The 20,969-nt window shown below is 50.2% G+C and overlaps 1 protein-coding gene across 3 annotated transcripts in view; it reads left to right on the forward strand.

The window, feature by feature from the left end:
* Window positions 1-20,400, forward strand: part of KLHL18 (kelch like family member 18) — a 58,289-nt gene extending 37,889 nt beyond the window's left edge. For 2 of the 3 annotated variants that reach the window (XM_049642611.1, XM_049642613.1), the window contains 7 exons: window positions 2,344-2,542; window positions 5,365-5,525; window positions 6,742-6,878; window positions 8,233-8,470; window positions 11,623-11,727; window positions 13,727-13,838; window positions 14,580-20,400. In XM_049642611.1, coding sequence (XP_049498568.1) covers window positions 2,344-2,542; window positions 5,365-5,525; window positions 6,742-6,878; window positions 8,233-8,470; window positions 11,623-11,727; window positions 13,727-13,838; window positions 14,580-14,966 — 1,339 coding nt within the window. In that variant the 3' untranslated portion in view covers window positions 14,967-20,400. The remainder of the gene's footprint in view (window positions 1-2,343; window positions 2,543-5,364; window positions 5,526-6,741; window positions 6,879-8,232; window positions 8,471-11,622; window positions 11,728-13,726; window positions 13,839-14,579) is intronic. The other variant, XM_049642612.1, reaches the window with a different exon arrangement.
* The last annotated feature ends 569 nt before the right edge of the window (window positions 20,401-20,969 follow it).

Raw genomic sequence — 20,969 nt, forward strand, 5'->3', positions numbered from 1 at the left:
CAGAGTTCTTAGAGCAGTCGTTCCTGAAGTCTCTCCACCTATTGGGTCTTCAGCCTCTCCTGATTTTTTTTCTTTCATGAGACTGGGTTGATTTTTTTTCTTGTGGCCCCTTTCCAAGTCTTCAGATGTATGGACCTCCTTGTGTCTAGGTGAGCGTTGGAGCTGTGTATTTTCTAAAACACTCGTCTCAGAACATCAAATGCATCAGTGAACCAAGCCAGTAAGTTATTTAATTCAAGTCATTGCTTCCTGACTTTGATAAAGCATTACATCTTACTGTGGCCTCCTTGCTTACAAGCTGTGCCAGCAAGGAAGGAGGTCGTGAAGTGTCCACTGAAAGATGTGCGTCTGTATCAACACTTTGGGTTCATTTTCCCTCTTATCTTCTTCCTGCTCCTGAACGGGGCCGTCTCCTGTGTGCCAGCATTCCCTCCTCCTTCCCCACCTGCTGCCTCACAAGCAGGCTGCCCACATCCCATCCTTTTAGATGTCAAAGCCCAGTTCAGTTGAAGATGTGTTTTGTTCTTAATGCCAAGCCAGTGAAAGGCAAAGGTGAGGTGCAGGAATCCTAGCCCGAGAGGGAGCGGATGGGAACGTGCACAAGTCTCATTCAGTCACTGTGAGCACTGCAGGAGAAAGGCGTTATTTGATGACTGAGCTGACATTCTGATCTTAAGCCCTGTGTTCCTCACTGGACATGCTGCCTTGCCTAAGTGTTGCTCAGTGCTCATGCTTCCCTGGCCTTTGTGGAAATGCATGTAGGTTTCCAAAGCAATGGACAGACAGAGCCAGTTCAGTCTGGAAGGGAAACAACATCTTGTGGAGTTTAGACTATCCCAGAGCCAGACTCCTGAGATTGCCCTTCAGGTTTGCTGATGAGGGGCAGGGGTACTTGTTGGTGAGTACAACTCTGCCTAGAACTTTAAACAACATGGCGGCGGGGTGGGGGCAGCAAACCTTCTGATACATACCCTCTCCCTCCATGGATTATCAGTCACAAAGTCAAAATAAGAAAAGCCCCATCCCCCCAGGATCTCCTGCTGTCACTAAGATTTCAGCACCACTTTGGGCTCATTTGAGATGCAACAGTAGTAAGAAAACCATTATAAAAATGAAGGCAGCTGCCCCGACTTCATGCCAGCCACCATGCTGAGTGCTTTTGCCACATTCTTGCTTAATCATGGCCACAGCCTGAGGAGGTGGGTAGCTGTTGTCAGGTGAGGCTTTTTCCAGGTGAGGCTGTTAGTGGCACTTGAGGGATCCTCCCCTGTCACCTGGTGCCATGCAAGGCCCGGATTTACCCAGACGGCCCCAGCGAGGGCAAGTCTGCCTTGGGGCCACGGGAACGCGCACAGGGTTCAGCCTGGCACCGCCACTTGCTTGTAGAAGGCTGTGGGCACATTTCTTAGTTTCTCTGAGCCTCAGTTTTCCGTCTAAAAATGGAGGCGATTACTGCTTGGCAGTGCGGTTGGAGACTCTGGCCTGGCAAAGTACTGGGCTCACCGATGGTGCTGAGTAGTAGCTGCTGCTGTCACTTCTGGGCGTCTGAACAATTAGACCCATAGAGCTTCTTGCTATTTAAAAAAGATGAAAGGGGCGCCTGGGTGGCTCAGTCGGTTAAGCGTCCGACTTCAGCTCAGGTCACGATCTCGAGGTCCGTGAGTTCAAGCCCCGTATCGGGCTCTGGGCTGATGGCTCAGAGCCTGGAGCCTGCTTCCGATTCTGTGTCTCCCTCTCTCTCTGCCCCTCCCCCGTTCATGCTGTGTCTCTCTCTGTCTCAAAAATAAATAAACGTTAAAAAAGAAATTAAAAAAAAAGAAAGAAAAGAAAAAAAATAAAAAAGATGAAAAAAGTAAGTAAAAGAATAAGATTTTAGATCAACTAAAAAGATGAAAAAGTGGAAGGGTCCCGATGTTAGAGAAGTCGTCTCCCCACGTGGTTTAAAGTCTCATCCTACAACCTCAGTACCCTCCTGGGGAACAGAGGTAGATGTTCACCAAAGCATGCCAGCGGCTGAAGGAAAGCAAACAGGTTTTCCAGTATGTGCTCTCTTCTTCTCTCCTCAGGGCTGCTTCACGGGACTTCCCGGAGAACTCATTCCACCTAGACGCACTGAGCATGAGGCCCAAGAGGCAGGGCCCTCTGAGGATATAAACTGTCTTAATTTTAAGCCTGTACAGTTGAGGCGCTGAGAGGCACCCCTGAGATCACACAGGGAGTTTCCAGCAAAGCTGGGGTTTTTTCCATTCTGTAGCACCCCACCCCCCGGAACCAGCCTGAGAATGATCGAAGAGAACATTCTTCCTCTAAATTATTTCTTTTCATCTTCTCTTACGCCAAAAGCCTCCACCCCAAAAATTGCCTGGGTGTACGCCAGTTTGCTGAGACGATGATGTGCGTGGTGCTGTACGATGCGGCCAACAGCTTCATCCACCAGCACTTTGTGGAGGTGTCCATGTCAGAAGAATTCCTGGCCCTGCCCTTGGAAGACGTGCTTGAGCTGGTGTCTCGGGATGAGCTGAATGTAAAATCTGAGGAGCAGGTGTGTAGAGCAGGGCAGCGGTCTGCAGGTGACACGGGGCTACTGCTCTTTCTGATCTTTGTTTTCAGTTGTTTTTTTTTTTTTTTTTTTAATTTTTTTTTTTTTTTTAACGTTTTATTTATTTTTGAGACAGGGAGAGACAGAGCATGAACAGGGGAGGGTCAGAGAGAGGGAGACACAGAATCTGAAACAGGCTCCAGGCTCTGAGCTGTCAGCACAGAGCCTGACGCGGGGCTCGAACTCACGAACCGCGAGATCATGACCTGAGCCGAAGTCGGACGCTTAACCGACTGAGCCACCCAGGCGCCCCCAGTTGTTATTTTTTTAATGAAGATCATGATGTGTGTGCAGCTTGTTGATTGTGGGTTTGTTTTATTATACTACATACATCTTTCATGAACATTTGTATCCATGTTAGTGTCTAACATTCAGTTGATTTTATCAACATCGCATCCCTTATTGGATGTTCGGGTTATTTCCAGCATTTACTATTGGAAGTAATGCTGCCATGAAAGAATCTTATTCTAAAGGAGAACAGAGCACCGGGGCAGTCGCTGGGGAGGAGTATGAGGTCAGGAGGGGTTGGTTTGTTTTTTAAGGTGAGAGAAATGACGGGTACATTTGGCTGATGGTGGGAATTTTCCAGAAGAGAGGGAAGAGTTGGTGATGTAGGAGAAAAGGGAGAATGACTGCTGGAGCAATGTCCTCAGTAAGCGAGAGGAGGCAGAGCAGAGGGCACAAGGCGTGTACCTGTTAGAAGTGCCAGCCGTTCTCATCCGCCACCACAGGAGGAAGAACCCCCGCACCCAAGGGGGAGGTGTGGGGTGAGAAGGGAGGTGCTGGCAGATTCCACTGACATTCTCTTCTGGCTTGGTTCTGTTTTCTCAGCTGAGAATGGGGATCAGGAGGAGTAGTAAAAACGTGAGGTCGGATGAAGAGGCATGCACCAGCCCTGTGGGAGCTGGAAAAGAGATGCAGCTAGAGGAAGGAAGAGGGCTTGGTGGGAAGCGGCCCCGATGAGATTAGCAGTCACATATTTAGAATGGGCCGGCCAAAGGGCGCCTGGCTGGGCCGAGTCGGAGGTGCATGCAACTCATCTTGATCTTGGGGTTGTGAGTTGGAGCCTCATGCTGTGCGTACAGATTACCAAAAAGAATAGATAAACTTAAAAAAAAAAAAGAATGGGTGGGCCAACTCTGTCAGCTGCAGAGTTCGGGTGGGGGTGAGCTTAAAGAGCTGGACCTCACTAGAGTAGAGACTTTTTTCCCAGGTGGGCGTGATTAAGGGAGATAGGCTCAGCATGGGCACTGAGGGCACCCACATCATAACTCATGGAGCCGGTGCTGGATGACAGTGGGGAGGAACGAGGCTCTGCAGGGGGCCCTGAGAGGGAGGTTGGGGGAGAGGGAGCACTGTCAAAGGCTCATTGGCATCAGTTACCGAGCAGAAAGGATTGGAGGCGGTGATCAGTGCCGGGAGATTGAAATTGATGGAAGAGGTGGAGCCTTTGGATGATCAGAGGGTCCTCGAAGGACAAAGAAGACCTCTTATCGGAATGGTCAAGAAGAATGTGAATAAATGGGAGTGCAGGGTGTTAGCAGAGGAGTGAAGGGTGACCCTTTAGGTGAGCAGAGGTGGGTGTAAGTGCCTGAAGAGGACTGGGAGTAGATATTACCTGGAGCAGAGTGGGGCGAGGGCTGCACAGCAGAGGGCTCGAATGCAGGGGTGAGGTGTTTAGATCTGGCCCTCCGGACACCGGGAGCACCACCCGACAAGGCCTCCACCTGTTCAGTCGTTGGGAAACCTAACCAAAGTCCAGGGCAGAGCAGCTTGGGGTATTTGCAGTGGAGAGTCCTGGCCTGTCGTGAAGTTCTGCTTCAGCAGGAGGAGCCCCAGGCTCCAGGAGGCTGCTTATTTCCCTAATATCAGAAAAGCAGGGGGAAAGTGGGCCCTGAGTGTGGTCATGTGGGCCCTGTGATTCACAGGGAAGATCTCCGTCCCAAGACCAAGCCCCTCTCTAGCCATTCCACTAATGAGCGTGACCTGGGGCAGCTCAGTTACAAGTGGTACATTTCAGGGGTTTTAGAGGGACGTACCCTTGTGGCTAGAGCTGTTAGGGAGACCTCCAGAGAACGTGGATCTGGAGCTAGGCGTTAAGAAAAGGGGAGTGGGTTTAGAAGAAGAGGAGGAGGTGAGGGGACTTGGAGGTGACGTGAAGGTGGCAGTATGAACAGAGAACTAGCCAGCCTGGGAGGCGGTGGGGGAGGGGGCTAAGGAGGAAAGCAGGCAGGGTGGAATGCAGAAAGGAATAAGGAACCATTGACAGCTTTTCTTTTCTTCTTTTTTTTTTAATGTTTATTAATTTGAGAGGGAGAGACAGAGCATGAGCAGGCGAGGGGCAGAGAGAGATGGGGAGACACAGAATCCAAAGCAGCTCCAGGTTCTGGGCTGTCAGGACAGAGCCCAATGCAGGGCTCGAACCCATGAACTGTGAGATCATGACCTGAGCTGAAGTTGGACGCTCAACTGACTGAGCCACCCAGGTGCCCCGGCAGCTAGCTTTTCATTAGGAAGGTATAATGAAAGCCAGGAGCCTGTTATAGTCACGAGGCTTGTGTTTCAAAAGATGGCCAAATGGGGCAGCTTGGGGAGGTAGAAAACAGTGGCTTCAGGAAACAAGGAGGAGGAAAGATTGACGGACCCAAGAGACTAGCTGAATATAGGGAGTGGAGGGATGGAGACAGGGTGGTTGGGTGAGGTGCCTGGGGGTACGGCCCGGGGAGAGAGGAGTTACTGTACAGCTTGCATCTCTGCCGCGGCAGGTCTTTGAAGCTGCGTTGGCCTGGGTCAGATACGACCGGGAGCAGAGGGGGCCCTGCCTGCCTGAGCTGCTGTCCAATATCCGCCTACCCCTCTGCCGGCCCCAGTTCCTGTCGGACCGTGTGCAGCAAGATGACATGGTGCGTTGCTGCCACAAATGCAGGTGAGCGAGGATCAGCCTGCACAGGATGCTGCCAGGGTCCAGGCAGAGGAGAGGACGTGGCCCCACTTAGGCTGTTTATGTTCCAGCTCAGGGGAGGAAGGATTGAGTGATCAGTCCTAATTTATAGCACGCAGATTGATCTGTCTTCTGTCTGGAGCCTGGAAAAGCCCAAGTCTGACCTCTTGAGCAAAGAAATGTGCCATGAGGGAGCATCAAGGCAGAAGGGGCTTCCTCCCCCATGCTGCCTGAAGATTTCCTAGCATCTCCAGGAGCTCACTTGGTGGCGACTCCCTGGGGCTCCTTACTGTCTCCAGTAAACATTAGGGCACTGGCCTTGGGTGGGTTTGGGCCCATCTAAGTGATGGGCAAGTGGGTGGGGGGACATGTTTGTGGCACCTGAAACTTTTACCCTGGATAAATCAGTGCTGACCTGGCACAGCAGAGCTCCCAAAACAGCTCAGAAGGCGGTAGCCCTTTAGGAGGATCATTATAAAAGCAGAGCAGCAAAGAACAATGTTCACCTTCCTCCAAACTGCTTGTCATATTCCCAGCGGGTTCAAGGGAGGTCAGTGGCTGTGTACGAGCAGTATGAAGGTGTGTTTTGACAAGGGGTGGAAGTGTGGCTACGGGTAGGTGGGACCCCGCAACCAGCAATCTCAACGGTGCTGTTAAATTTGAACTTCATTCTGTAGGCAATGGGTAGCTATCGGAGGTTCTTACAGAGACAGCTTGGACTATAGTGTGGAGGGTGGAATGGAGAGGCAGGACTGGAGGCAGAGAAATCCACCAGGAGCAGTCGGCTTCTGCTGCCACAGTCTAGGTGAGCAATAGTGAATTGCAGGGTGCAAGCCATAGGTATAGGAAGGGCTGGGTCTCCGTTGTGACAGGATGCAGGCTGCTTGTTGAACCTCCCCAATGCCAACTGCTGTGGCCGTCACCCTGTTCTTCCGCCAGGTGTGTGCTTGTTAGAAGATACTCATTTTGATTACACCTGCTGACATGGGCTCTGCTCACCCTGCCTCTCCAATTTTGAGCATGTTTCAATAGCTGTGTATGGTTTCCCCTGGACTCACCTGGGTTCAAGACCAAACCTTCCAGAAGGCTTCTCCTCCCATGTTTCCCCTGCAGTTCGGTCGGGGAAGCCATGATTGGAAATACACATGTAGACCACGTGGGGAGAGTACCTCCTGTCATAACATCTTGTGCCTTGTTCCAGGGACCTGGTAGACGAAGCGAAGGACTATCACCTCATGCCAGAGCGCCGGCCCCACCTGCCGGCTTTCAGAACTAGGCCTCGCTGCTGCACATCCATCACTGGCCTTATCTACGCCGTGGGGGGCCTCAACTCAGCAGGTATCTTGCAGCTCCTCTTTGCAGCGCCCTGTCTTGGACTTTGTGGACGAAAAGGCACCCAAACAACCTAGCCCGGCCCTCTGGTTCCCCTCCCTCGTGTGTCACCACCCTGGTCCCTCTTGATTTTGTACAACTGTACTGCAGTTAAAGCATGTCAGATGTTAATACCGTTGAATCAGAATATCAGAGCTAAATACAGCCCTGGGTAGAATTCAGTTAAACACCCAGTTCTGTTACCAAGCTAATCACATTGGTCATACGGATCTCTGGAGTTAGACTATGGCCATGTCCCCATGAGAAGGAAAATTCTCCATATACACAGGTTCTGCCACTATCAATAATGCTGTTTTCACTTCCTACCTGCAATGAAAAGCACACATGCTTCAGAATCTGTATGTTGTTGGCAGCTCTTACACAGTCAAGTTTTCAGGAAAGCTTGTGGGCCCCTCTGCCCTCCTGCCCACCCAGGCACTGCTGCAGGGCCAGAGAGATTTGTAACGTGGCGCCTGAATCTTTATGGTACAGTGGCGTGAGATTGTCATCTAGGTGAAGGCCAGGCCGGTTCACAGTGTCAGTCTCGGTTTGTGGAGGTGGGGAGTTGGTGGGCAATCCTGGGCAGCTTCATTTTTAATTGCAGGTTAATGAGAGGTGGGTACAAGTCTCTGCTGCTTGTTAACCATGTGACCTGGAGAAGGGAAGTCCTTCTTAACTAGTACATGCTGAAGTGTGGACGGTATGAGGTACCCCACAACAGAATAACAAAGGGAAGGTGGATTATCTTATTTGATCCACAAAACAAACAAACAAACCTGTTGTATAAAGGTAGGGTTGGAATCACTCCTGGCTACTGTAACTACTGTTTATTGAGAACTTAGTATGTTTTAGAACTATGCTAGGTGCTTTGCCTATTCTGTCATTTGATCTTGACAACAAAGCTGCCACAGAGGTTATCCCCATTTCATGTGTGAGAATAGAAGATAAGAATACAAAGCATCTTGCCCAGAGTCACATGGTAGTAAGTGAAAGTCAGCAGGGGACCCACCCCTTCCCTCCAGGCATGCTTCCTGCCCTGGGGGGATAGTGTGCCCATTTCCCATCTTTGGCTTTAAGCAGGTGGAATACCTCACTGCAGTTGTAAAACTGCCCTCTCTAGAAAGTACATGCCTCTTGTCTGATTCTGATTTTCCTTGAAGAATTAGGTTTGAGGTTAACACAGCTGGAATGTCGTAGTGGGCCCATCTGGCTCCAGTAATTCTGTGGGAAGAATTGATAGAGTCAGATCAAACGTTCCATATAATCAATGCCCAACAGCCGTGGTCTAAACACGTGGTCTCATTTGTTTTAATTTGAGTAGCAAATTTTTATGCAGGTGATTCCCTGAATGTGGTAGAAGTATTCGACCCCATCGCCAACCGCTGGGAGAAGTGCCATCCCATGACAACAGCCCGCAGCCGTGTCGGTGTGGCTGTGGTGAACGGGCTTCTGTATGCCATCGGAGGGTATGATGGCCAGCTACGGCTGAGCACTGTGGAGGTCTACAACCCAGAGACGGACACATGGACCAGAGTGGGGAGCATGAATAGCAAGAGAAGGTATCCTGGAAGCCACTTGTGCAGCCCGAGCACACACACTGAACATCTGGGGAGCACCATGAGAGACAAGCAGAGGCACATAATAATGTAAAACACAAGCTGGCCTGGGAGTTTCCTGCGGCCAGGCCAGCCACAGCCAGCACCTCCCGGGAGCCAGCACCCCCATCTGCTTTAAAATCCCTGCCTTGTCCTTTGAGGAACCTGGGGAGATGAGACACAGACATGTGGAAGTTGTATTATTACTTAAGTGTCAGATAAGGACTGAAAATGCATGTTATGGAAGATTCGAGAAGGGGAAAAAACTGGATGGGAACCTCTGGAAGATTTCAGGGAAGAGGTGGGATGAAAGTCGACACTTGAAGAATGAGTAGGATTTCACTTTATTAGTGATAAAAGGAAATGAGCGATGTTGTCCCTTATACTCTCTTCCCCCCCACATCTCTGCCACACGCAGGCTTCCACTACCCCAGGGAGTATGTGAGCCGCAGCAATGCACTTTACTTCAGGGCCCCCACCCCCAGGTGTGAGCACATAGGTATTTGTGAAGTGGACCAAGTTTATGTCGCTTAACAACTTCCAGATACTTGTTTCCTCCATCGCTTGCCTGCTCAGATTTCCTGAAGAAGGGTTCGAGGGCATCCAAATAGCACCTCCATTCAGCCTTCTTAGTCCTGAAGACGCAGGCAGCCTCTTCCCTTACACCAGGCATGTGTGGAGCATGTGCACAGTTGGGCGGTGGGAGCTCTGGAGTGGGAGGGGATAACTGGACAAGTTCTTCTGCCCTCCGTGGGGCCACCCGGATCAGCAGTTTCAAGTGGCATTCAGGTTTCTCTTCCAGGGCTGACAGAGGAGAGGAAGTTGTCCCTACCCGTATAACCAGAACAGTTCTGCATTTCTCTTTCATAAACTGAGCTTCCTTGACAGAAGTCCAACTCTAGGGGGAAAGTTAAATGAATTATTTTTGAAAGGGACAGTTTGAAATCCACTGGGGCAGATGCTCTGCTTTGGGTTTTCTGTTTGTAAGATCAAGTGACTGCATATGTGGTGAGGAGGAAGAATCGGGGTAGGAGACCTTTACCATGTGGAAGTGTTGGGCCGGGAGGCACATGTGCCCCGTCGTGCAGTTAGTACGTGGCCTCGAACCGGAAGGAATCTGCTTCTGTACCGATAAGACCAGATTCACAAAGGGTCAAATTAGGCTCATTTGGGAAAAATAAAGTTTTTATACACGATCTGTTCCTCTCGAGACCCTGAGCTAACAGGCTTGTGGTTCCTTTCTCTCCCTCTCCCTGCCTCAGTGCTTCCCTTTTCAGCTCCTTGGGTGCTTTGTGGCCTTCTGTGGCCTCGAATGACTCATCGCTCCATTTCCCCAACCCCTGACTGCCTTTTTTGCTTTCACTGCAACTACTTGTTCTTCCTTGTGTGTCTGCTCTGGGCAACTGCCTTGCCTTGACGTCCCCGGGTTTGGAGTGTTGTCCAGCAGGAGAGTCCCCTGGGCATCCCCTTCCCTCACTGTGGCTAATGCCCTGTTATTAGTAGCGTGGATCCAGCTCCATTTCCTCCCTTTTAAATTACAGGCTGCCTAAAAATGTTCTGAGTCCCTTGCCTGCTGACACCCCACATGGCAGTCTGTCTTGCCAGTTGGTGACAGACTCCTCCCTGCTGTCAGCCCTTCCCCTTCAGGCTTTCTCTTGTGGCCCATTCTAGTCCATGCTGGTCAGCGTGCCCCCCACCCCCCTCCCCCTTCACGCTGGTCTCTACCATTTGGTTGACAGTTAACCTGACGCAGTTTTGTGGCACCTCTTCTCTCATATTGCTGTTGAGCTCATTCCTGTGTTGTTATGTATGTCTGCTTCTAGCAAGATAGTGATGTGTCTAGTGAATTTGTGGTCTTCCCACGGTCCTTGCCTGAGGCAAGAGTCCTTTTCCTCTTCTAGGCTGGTTCGGGGTGGGGGGGGGGGTTCTGTTACCGAGTCCCTCAAAGGGACATTGCATGGAATCAGCTTGATTTTACATTGGAAAGGTGGCAGTTAGCCTGGTATATTTTATTTTCCTGTTTGTCAGCCACCCAGATTCATTTTTAATCTTCTCCAACATCAGATTTGAAAACGGTGAATTGGGCAGCTTGGCACTCATGTTTCTCATGAGGCTTTTTGTAGAACAGAAGATTATGTGATTATGCCAGACCACCGGGTCTTTAATCTGAGGGGAGTGGGGCATGGTAGACAGCAGGGGAGTGGGCTTGTCTCATTTAGATAGGAAGCATGCCTCTCCCTGGGCAGTCTGGAAAAGCACCCGACCTCCCCAGCCGCAGCTGCTCATCTGTACGGTGAAGATGGTGGTGCCTCCTTGCAGGGTGTGGTGAGGGTGGGAGATAGCAAGCCTAGAGTACCTGCCCTATGTCGTAAGTGCACAACAGGAGACTAGCGTCACCCACTGAGACAAAGTAGGGGCCATCTGGGCCACATCTGTCATGAAAAGACATCTGTCAAACTTCACAGCGAATTAAATAAAATCAGGCTAACACAACAAACATGTTGAAGGCCTATCACGTACAAAGCACCATGCTAAGCACTGTCAGAGTCACACAGAGGAAGACGCCTGTCTTCCAGGAGGTCCCCACTTGTTGAGAGGTGACAGGTGCCAGAGTATAGCACCTGTGGGTGGGAGCTTTGGCTTGCTCAGCACTGTGAATCTAGTGCCTGGGATGCGAGCCTCCTGAGTACTTCATGGGATCTGAGGAGTTAATGAGTGACCACAACCAAGCTGTGATAAAGAAGCTGTCCCTGGCAGCGAGGGGCGGGAGGGACGGACTCTTGCTGAAGGATCCAAGATGGCTTTTTGAGCAGGAGAAAGAGGAATTTGACCTGGGCCTCAAAGGTGTTGAGACCCTGAGCACAGCAAGGTGGAAGGTGAGCATTTCAGACAGATCAAGTACTGAGAAGGGGCCCCAGAGTGAACCCTGGCAGGGGGTACCACACGGCAGCTTCTTTCTTTCCCCCTCAATTTTATACCTTTACTTGGTCACACATGTGGGATTTAGGTCTGCTCTAGAAAGAGGCAGTTGATGGTTAGGTTTATCCCCCAGGGAGCATGAAAGGCTGGCCCTGGAAGTCGGAGGCCCATCTGGATGACAGCTCTGTCTTTTTCAGTGCCATGGGGACGGTCGTGCTGGACGGGCAGATCTACGTCTGTGGGGGCTACGATGGCAACTCTTCTCTCAACTCTGTGGAGACCTACTCACCCGAGACAGACAAGTAAGGACTCCAGCTCCTGGGGACAACTGAAACTTGTTAAACAGTATAAAGAATTAGACCTGCAGGATAGAGAATATCCTAGTCGCCTTTTCAGCCTGTATAGTACCTTGCATATAATAAGTATTTAATAACTTTTGGTTAAATGAATGAAGGACTGAATAAATTTTATTTTACTTTATTTTTTTAAGTAAGCTCTGCACCCAACATGGGGCTTGAACTCATGACCCTGAGGTCAAGGGTTGCAAGCTGTACCAACTGAGCCAGCCAGGCTTATTTTATTTAGTTTTTTAATTTTTTTGATTTGAGAGAGAGGCAGAGGGAGAGAGAGAGAATCCCAAGCAGGCTCCACTCAGCATGAAAGCCTGACATGGGGTTCGATCCCACGACCCTGAGATCATGACCTGAGCCAAAGTCGTGAGTCAGATGCTCAACCAACTGATCCATCCAGGCACCCATTGATTGAATAAATTTTTAAAACAGATAAGCCTGAGTAGATAGTTGGAAATGTTTATTTAATCATCTATACCTCTTTGTTAAATCAGCCCATTTTTTAAAATCTTTATTTATTTTTGAGAGAGAGACAGAGTGCGAGCAGGGGAGGAACAGAGAGAGGGAGACACGGAATCCGAAGCAGGCTCCAGGCTCCAGGCCGTCAGCACAGAGCCCGACGTGAGGCTCGAACCATGAGATTATGACCTGAGCCGAAGTCGGCCACCCAACCAACTGAGCCACCCAGGCGCCCCTAAATCAGCCCATTTAATGGAAGTGCAGGTGAAAGGGGATAAGAAATAAATGCACAACACTTTCCAAAGTAGGATAGGTATGACTCGGGTAGGATGTGATTTAGAGAAAAAAAAAGTTATATGGTCAAATAAGCTTAGATGACATTGATGTATGTACCGCTAGAGTTCCTATCTTTCCATAAAACATATTAACATTTTAAAGACTGAAAAATTCTGCAGTGAAGAAGTCTGTTCAATCTCATCTTACACAACGCCTGTCACCATCTTCCTTTATGGAATACTCTTTGGAAAACAACCGGCAAGGTTAGCCCAAGTTTTTCATTTCAGTATTTGAATCTTCTCATAAGCCAGTTAGTTGATTCATCAGAATGCTTTTCAGCCAATGTTCCATTCACTTAACCAACTTACTATGTATCAGGCAGCAGGCTGGGTGTCTGAGATCCTAGCAGCCCGTCTGCAGGGGCCACAGGTGCATCGTGATTATCCTACCCTGGGGGCGTCTGTTTGGAGCTCTTGGGTGCAGGGTGGGGAGCACCTTGATCTTTACCATGGCTGGCAGGGAGAGGCAGGGTGTCAGGGTTGACTTCTGAGAGGAGACCCATTATGGATAGTGGGAGATGCGCATTGTAGGCAGGGAGCAAAAATAGAGGCCCAGAGGACAGCGAGTGCTCAGTGTGACCGAGCAGCCAGCATGCATGGCACATGGCAGGAAATGAAAATGAAGTAGATGGGGACCAAGAGATAAAGAACCGCATAGGGAACTGGGACTCTGCCATGGAGAAGACAGTAAGGAGCCACTACCGGGGTGGGCTGCATAGGGTTGGGATGGGGAGGGTTTGAAAGCCAGGCCACCTGTAAGGAGGCTGTGGCAGGCCACCAGGTGAGAGGCCCGAGCTAGGGCAGCGGTAGCAGGGATGGGAACGAGCAGTGACTACCAAGGCAAACCAGCTGGGACTTGGTGACCACAGGAATGTTGATGATGAGGGAGAAAAGACCATGAAAACACTGAATCTGAGTATGGCGGTTCAGTGGCTGGTGGTCCTATTAACAAGACGGCAGTGCAAGGGAGGAGCAGATCTGTAAGGGAGAGGGGCCTTGTTTGGGACGTGCTGATTTTGAGTGCCTGCAGAGGTGGGGAGATTGTGCAGGGTGAGAAGGAACACTCCACGCTTCACCCCAGCCCTTCTGAGCTGTCCTGGGAGGACAGCAACGCCGAATCTCATGGCGCCCCCTCCTCCTCTGGCTCTTCCCTGAAGGTGGACGGTGGTTACCCCGATGAGCTCAAGTCGCAGTGCTGCTGGGGTGACGGTGTTTGAGGGCAGGATATATGTGTCAGGTGGCCACGACGGTCTGCAGATCTTCAACAGTGTAAGTCTGGGCTCCCCCTGGGTTAAGGGTACCCACTCCTTCCATCTTTGAGAATGATTTTGAAAGGCAGTTCTTTGGAAAAAACTCCAGCCTTGCCATAGCTGCGTAAAGCGTCATCTAGTGAGGTTTCAGGCCATCTGCCACGTGCTCTGAAATTCTTCTGAGAATGGGAGCCAGTGCACACAAAGGAGGGGTAGAGTATAGCCATGCCAGCCGCACCCCCACCCTGTCCAGTTCACAAATGCTTCATGAGACCTGGCAAAATCCCTGCCCAGAGTAGGCGCAATTATACACAGTGTGAAGTTTCAAACAGTTGTATTCTGGATGATTTATTCTTTAAAATAAACATTTATTCTTTAAAAAGCAAACAAACAAACAAAAAAACCCTCAACCGCCATCTAGTGGTAGATCCATGGAGTTGCTCGGTGCTGTGGTGGAATGCACTCTGGACAGGTTTCGGGAGACCCTGCTCTCATCCCAGCTCTGTCACTACATAGCAGTGTATCCTTGGGCAACCCCTTTGTTCCCTGAGATGTAAGACAGAGGGGGTCAGATTAAGTGATCTCTCTCCTGTCCCATAAGCCCCAGAGCAGGTGCGCAGCCAAGGAAGCAGGGCATGGGAGCCAGGGCACACACTGGCCTCTGACTGGAGTCTGACACCATGCAGGTCACCGTGCCCTGTGAGGTCGCCCTGCAGACTGAGCTTCGGCTCTGACCCCCGTACCTCTGTCCCAAATGCAGGTGGAACACTACAACCACCACACAGCCACCTGGCATCCAGCGGCCAGCATGCTCAACAAGCGTTGCCGGCACGGAGCCGCGTCCCTGGGAAGCAAGATGTTCGTCTGTGGGGGCTACGACGGCTCGGGCTTCCTCAGTATCGCTGAGGTGTACAGCTCCGTGGCAGACCAGTGGTGCCTGATCGTCCCCATGCACACGCGCCGGAGTCGGGTCTCCCTGGTGGCCAGCTGTGGGCGTCTCTACGCTGTCGGGGGCTATGATGGACAGTCAAACCTGAGCTCGGTGGAGATGTATGACCCGGAGACGGACCGCTGGACGTTTATGGCCCCCATGGCGTGTCACGAGGGAGGGGTTGGCGTGGGCTGCATCCCCCTCCTCACCATCTAAGGCAGAGGCAGGGGATGTGGCGGGGTAGGGATCTGGTACAGGCACAGGCACTCCCTTCCAGGGACAGGCCCCCTTGGGAGAGGTGGTAGACCAGGGGACGGGGTAAATGTGAGCTTGCTGGAGGTACAGCCTTTCCAAGTGCTCACAGCCTCCCTCACTGTGCTGCCCTTGTGACCGTCAAGCCTAGGTCACCAAGATGCACAGCGTGGGACTGAGCCCCTCCGGGTTCCACAGCTGGTGGCATGGGACTGCTTTGCTGGTCCACGCGTACACAGGCTCCATCCAAGTCGGCCTCCTACCTGCCACTTGGCAGAAAGCCTGCCATCTGACGCTCTTCCTCGCCTGCTGTTCTGGCCACGCGGTGGCCAGCTTGCAATGGGGTAGCTGCAGTGGCCAAGACTGCTGGAAGCTGGGGTGTGGCTAGGGGAGGAAGGACACGCCCCAGGGGCTCTCGTTGCCTGTGGCGGTGCAGCCACAGCAACATGCCCGTTGCACACAAGCACCTCCCTCTTCCATCTTAGGGCACAGAGGACTTCGTCTTCATTGCTGGGTGACCAGGGAGAGCAGAAGCTTTTCCTGAATTTTGGAATTTTAACGAGGTCTTTTTCATCTTGTTCAGGAGAAATAGAAGGAGAAAAAAGATACTTGAAAGAAACCGAAAGATATTTAAACAACGAAACAGTTGAAAGAAACTGGAAAGAAAAATACCTTTTTTTAAGTGAACATTTTTTGCGAGTAGAAGGCATTAGAAGACACTAAAGGCAAATGTGAGTTTAAATGGAAAACTGCCCACCACGAAAAAGGGCGGCATCCACTCCCACATTCGGGTCCCAGGGTCCTGAGGCCTCGCACAGCACTTGGGGTTGCCTCTGAGCCCTCACGTGTCTGGGGTCAGTACGCTCTCCACTGGTCCTCTAGCAAGGTGCTCATGGGGTTTGTACTCACACTCACCATCAGAGGACTTTTTTAATTGTAGGCTTAGTGAATCGGCTCAATTACGGCCACTCTTCTAGGGGAGAGTTTCCAGCTGGTCGCCAGAGGCTCCAGGGTGCCCCTGTGGTCACCTCCCACTGCCACCATGGCGCTCACTCAGACTCTCCGCCCCTACTTTCATTCCTCATATGACCAGCAAGGAGACAGCAGGTCTGGCCAGATTCTCGCCCGTCTATCATTCTCGGATAGTTTTCCTCGTTGCGATACTTCTGGGGCACATTGACCATTTGTACCTCTAGAACCTAACCAGGGACTTGGTCCTTCCACCAGCCATGGCTGGCTTGGTCCAGTAGCCTCGTCTACCCTCCAGTCCACTGCTCCTCCATCCACTCGCCAATTCCAGGGGTCTGGCCTCCCTCCAGCCCTTGGCAGACCGACCAGCAAGGTGGACCTTTACACTCAAGCAAAGCTGACTTTATGGCAAAGAACTAAAGGCCGAAAGAATCTCTTGCTGCTGCAAAGAACAGATTTTATATTTCTTCTTCTGATCTTAGCAAATGACCTCTTGAAGAGACTCCATGCTCCTTCCTCCTCCTCCCTGAACAGGACCTTGACGTCACACAGCAGGGCCTGAGCAGGAGGACACTTCTGTTACCAGTGCACTGGGCAGTGGGGCTGGGCTTCAGCTGCTGCTGCCAAAACCTGGTTTTCTAAACTGCTTCCAGCACAGACTAAATGAGGACACAGTTCCTTTAAAGCAAGACTGGGTCTTAGGATCCCATTCTCTGCCTGGCTGGTCTCCTGTCCCTTGCTGCCTACTAGGGTGGCCTGGAAGCCTGTTCAGAAAGGCACAGTGTGGATCCTGAGACGTCTTTTCCACCCCCACACCACAAGGTTTACGAGTGTGTGCAATCGCCACGTATCCAGAAGGATGTACCTTTGTTACCTGCCACTTAGGAGCCGGGCCTCTGCTACAAGCACTTGAAAATGATGTTTTTATTTCAAAAGACCCAACAGTCTGATGTAGTTTCACCTGGGCTCGTGGTGGAGCCTCAGCATTTCTCTCTCACTCCCTCTGGGTTTGCCTACAGAAGTAGACTCGGAAGGCGGTTGGGTCTGCGTTTCCTGTTAGAGAGGCGTGTGTCAGTGCTCCTCTTATTATCAGAAGCCCTTTTATGAACTAGAAGCAGTCCTGGCCATCCCAGATTGTGGAGGGGTTAAGGATCAGTCAGTGGGCTAATGAGGGGGCCTCCCGGGCCCTCAGGATGCTGGCACGAATGTTGCCATTGAGGCTGATAGATGATTTCCCCACCATCTGCTGCTCTTGTAGTGGCCTTCCTGAGTCCACTCCCACCTCCTGGTGTGGAAGTTAACACTGCTGCACCCGGGGCCAGTGCTTTGATCTGGGTGGGCTGTGAGCACGAGTGAGCCAACACCAACATTTTCACACTCTTCCAGCCATCGCTTCCTCAGTCTGAGGGGGGTGTTTGCAAATGACTGGGCTGGCTCTTTGGGGTTGGAGCCTTTCCAGTAGCCCTGTGAAAAGAAGAGTCCTCACCCAAGGATGTTGTGAAAAGCGTGTAACTAGGGGGTAGGAGAGATGTCATGCTCAGTGGACCTTGGGGTCCAGCCCAGCTGTGAGCACGGGATTGTGGCACTCAACGTCCTTGGGCATTTCCCCTCCTCAGATAACACACAGAGCCTTCTGGGTTTCACCTGAGATCAAAGCCAGGATGGGAGCTGAAGACCAGCCTTTTGGTCACAGAGATGGAAGTAGGTAGAAATTCTTCCCACCCCCCCACCCCCCGGCAGTTTAACCTTTCCCAGAAAATCTTATTTCCTTTTATTTATAGAACGCATGTCTTTTGTGTTAAGAAACCAAAGAAAAATAAAAAGTACACTCCTAATATCTTCTTGTCCTTTCTTGTTGTATTTTTTAAATATTAGAAGTAAATCATGTTTTTATTGAAGTTCAGTGAAAAGATATATTGGACAAAGTAAAAACATTCCTGTGAAAATAAGGGAAGAGCCAGATGTATAGCAAAATCAGTCTTTGGAGAGACACCTGTATGTTTTATAAGAATGAGTTCGGGTGAAAAATACACAAAAGTCTTCGCTAGCATGTTGCGTATTTGCTGCTGTGCAGATCAGCACTCTTCTTGGATTTCCCCTTTTCTTCGCTCAGTGCCGTAAAACTCCAGAGTTCCCTGGCAGAGTGCGGCTAGCCTGTCTACTGCCGAGAACCCAGACGGCTCCTTAAAACTCTGGGCCAGAGGTGCTTAACTTCGGTGTACATAAAAGTCCCTAACAAATTCTTAAACCACACGCTGATTCACAGATCCCTCCTGTGGGACCAACGGCTGGGGTGCAGCTCGGGCACACGGGCACAGGCAGATTTCCATGGTGGTTTGTCCACTCCTCAAAGTGTGAGAGACCCACTCAAAGTGGACTCCTGTGTTTAATTTCCACTTCTCCAAATACAGCCACATTCCAGAGCTGCCTTCCTGAGATTACACCCTGGTCACTGTGGTTGTGGATGTCAGGAAACTTCATTCACACTTTCCCGAAAGCCAGCTACAGTCAGTCCTATCTAGTGGGTAAGGATTATGCTTGAACGGCAACTTTTATTTTTCAAGACTTTAGAAGGGTAGGTCTCTCCCACGTACATCCCACCAGCACGTTTCACACATAAACACTATTGATTCTCACCAGGTCCCCTCAGGAATCCCCACAGGGTAGGTTGCGTGGCTCATTTTAGCATAAAGAAAGAGCTTCAGAAGGGCCGAGTAACTGACCTGATTCATCAGCTAACTTGTAGTGTTTTCAAGAATTGTGACCGGATTTCCACTCAGTCCAGCTTGCCGGAAGGGAACAGCGTCTGACCTTTGCAAGCAGCTAGTCCATCCGGCCTCGTGCTGTGTGTGGAGGGTGGTTGCCTAGTACCGTGACGGACCTTGGAGAAGACTGGGCAGTGAGGGAAAAGGAAGAACTCATCGGATTATAGAGGCAAGCACCCTTGTGCTGAAGCAGAGGAAGCCAGACTATCTGTGGGCTCTGTGCTAGGGGAGAAAAGTCTCTAAAATAAGAGCTGCCCTTTCCATGTAATCTACACCCTCTTGCTCAGAACCAAAGCGCCCATGGGTGAAGAGTGGACTGTGACCTTTATTCAGCTAGATTCATCTGCTTGACTTCCCATGTCCTTTCGTTGTTCCGTGGACTCCTCTCCCCTCACAGCCAACAGCAGAGCCTGCCCCTCTTCACCCCAAAGCAAGCAGTACTGTTTTCTGCTGCTGCTCCCGATCACGTAACATGACACAACCAAAAACTGACAACGGGGGGTTCTCATAGTGATTACCCCAGACTTGCTGTTCCCAATTTCATCTTTAGTGGTACATAGATATTTTTCTCTGTAATGGAGCTCAGTTCCCTATTCTGTTTTTCTACTAGCTTTGCAGTTCAGGATAAAAGCCCAAACTCCATAGCATGGCACAGAAGGCCACCGTGATCTGGCACTTTTTCTCACCAGGTTCCCTGAAATCGTCCTTCAGGGTGTCAGTTTAGATGTCACCCCTGCAGGAAAGCATCTCTCGTCAGCCTGGTGCCCCTTCTCTGTGCTTGTCCCCGCTGTATCCCACCAGGGCAATGGTCTGTTTGCTTGCCTTACCTGGTAGATGGGGTCTTTTGTTGTGTACCCAGCACCAGGCACATAGAGGAGGCGCAACAACTGTGTTTCTTGAACTTGAGGACACTCGGGTATATCAGATTCAAAGGTTGCCTAATCATGCTTCTCTCTCTATTCTTCCTCAATCTCCCATCACTAAGTTTTTCATAGTTTTAGTGAGGCATAATCTGCATACCTTAACACTGACCCATTTTAAGCACTCAACGATTTTTATATGGAATTATCCCATTTTAGAATACTTTCATCATTTTGAAAAGTTCCCTCATGCCCACGTGCAGTTAGTCCCCCCTTCACTCTCATCCTCAGGTAACCACTATTTTGCTTTCTATATCTTATAGATTGGCCTATTCTGGACATTTTATTTAAATGGAATCCTATCATATGTGATCTTTTGTGTCTGGCTCTTTTAGAATGTTTTAGGGGTTCATCTATGCTGTAGCATGTATCAGCAGCTTGTTTCTTTTATTGTTCCTGAATAGTATTCCACCGCATGAATACACCCTATTTTTTTTTTTTTCACTAATTGATGAGTATTTAGATTGTTTCCAGTTTGTGGCTGTTACGAATACTACTAGAATGACGTACAAGTCTTAGTGGACACACATCTTCATTCCTGTTGAGTAGATTCCTAGAAGATTGCTGTCACATGGTAAGTGAATGTTCAACTGTTTAAGAAACTGATGAGCATTTCCAAAGTAGTTGTGCATTCTACATTCATGTCAGCAGTGTATGAGGGTTCGGGTTTCTCCACAGCCTTGCCAATTTTGTAATTGTCTCTCTTTGATTATAACTGTTCTTTTTTTGTTGCTGTTTTCTAATTTTTTTAATGTTTATTTATTTTTGAGAGAGAAGGCACACACGTGAGCAGGGGACGGGCAGAGAAAGCTGGAGACACAATCCCAAGCAGGCTCCAGCCTCTGAGCTGTCAGCACAAGGCCCACTGCAAGGCTCGAGTTCATGAACTGTGAGATCATGACCTGAGCCGAAGTCGGATGCTTAACCGACTGAGCCACCCAGGCGCCCCTGATTATAACTGTTCCAGTGGATGTAAAGTGGCATCTCTGTGTAATTTTAATTTGCATTTTTCGGGGCGCCTGGGTGGCTCAGTCGGTTGAGCGCCGACTTCGGCTCAGGTCACGATCTCGCGGTCCGTGAGTTCGAGCCCCGCATCGGGCCCCTGTGCTGACAGCTCAGAGCCCGGAGCCTGTTTCAGATTCTGTGTCTCCCTCCCTCTGACCCTCCCCCATTCATGCTCTGTCTCTCTCTGTCTCAAAAATAAATAAATGTTAAAAAAAAAATTAAAAAAAAAAATAATAATAATTTGCATTTTTCTGACCACTAAAGATTTTGAGCATATTTTCATGAGCTTGTTAACCATATCTTTGGTG

The sequence above is a fragment of the Panthera uncia genome, chromosome A2 (assembly GCF_023721935.1).
Source record: "Panthera uncia isolate 11264 chromosome A2, Puncia_PCG_1.0, whole genome shotgun sequence".
In the NCBI taxonomy this organism is placed as follows: Eukaryota; Metazoa; Chordata; class Mammalia; order Carnivora; family Felidae; genus Panthera; species Panthera uncia.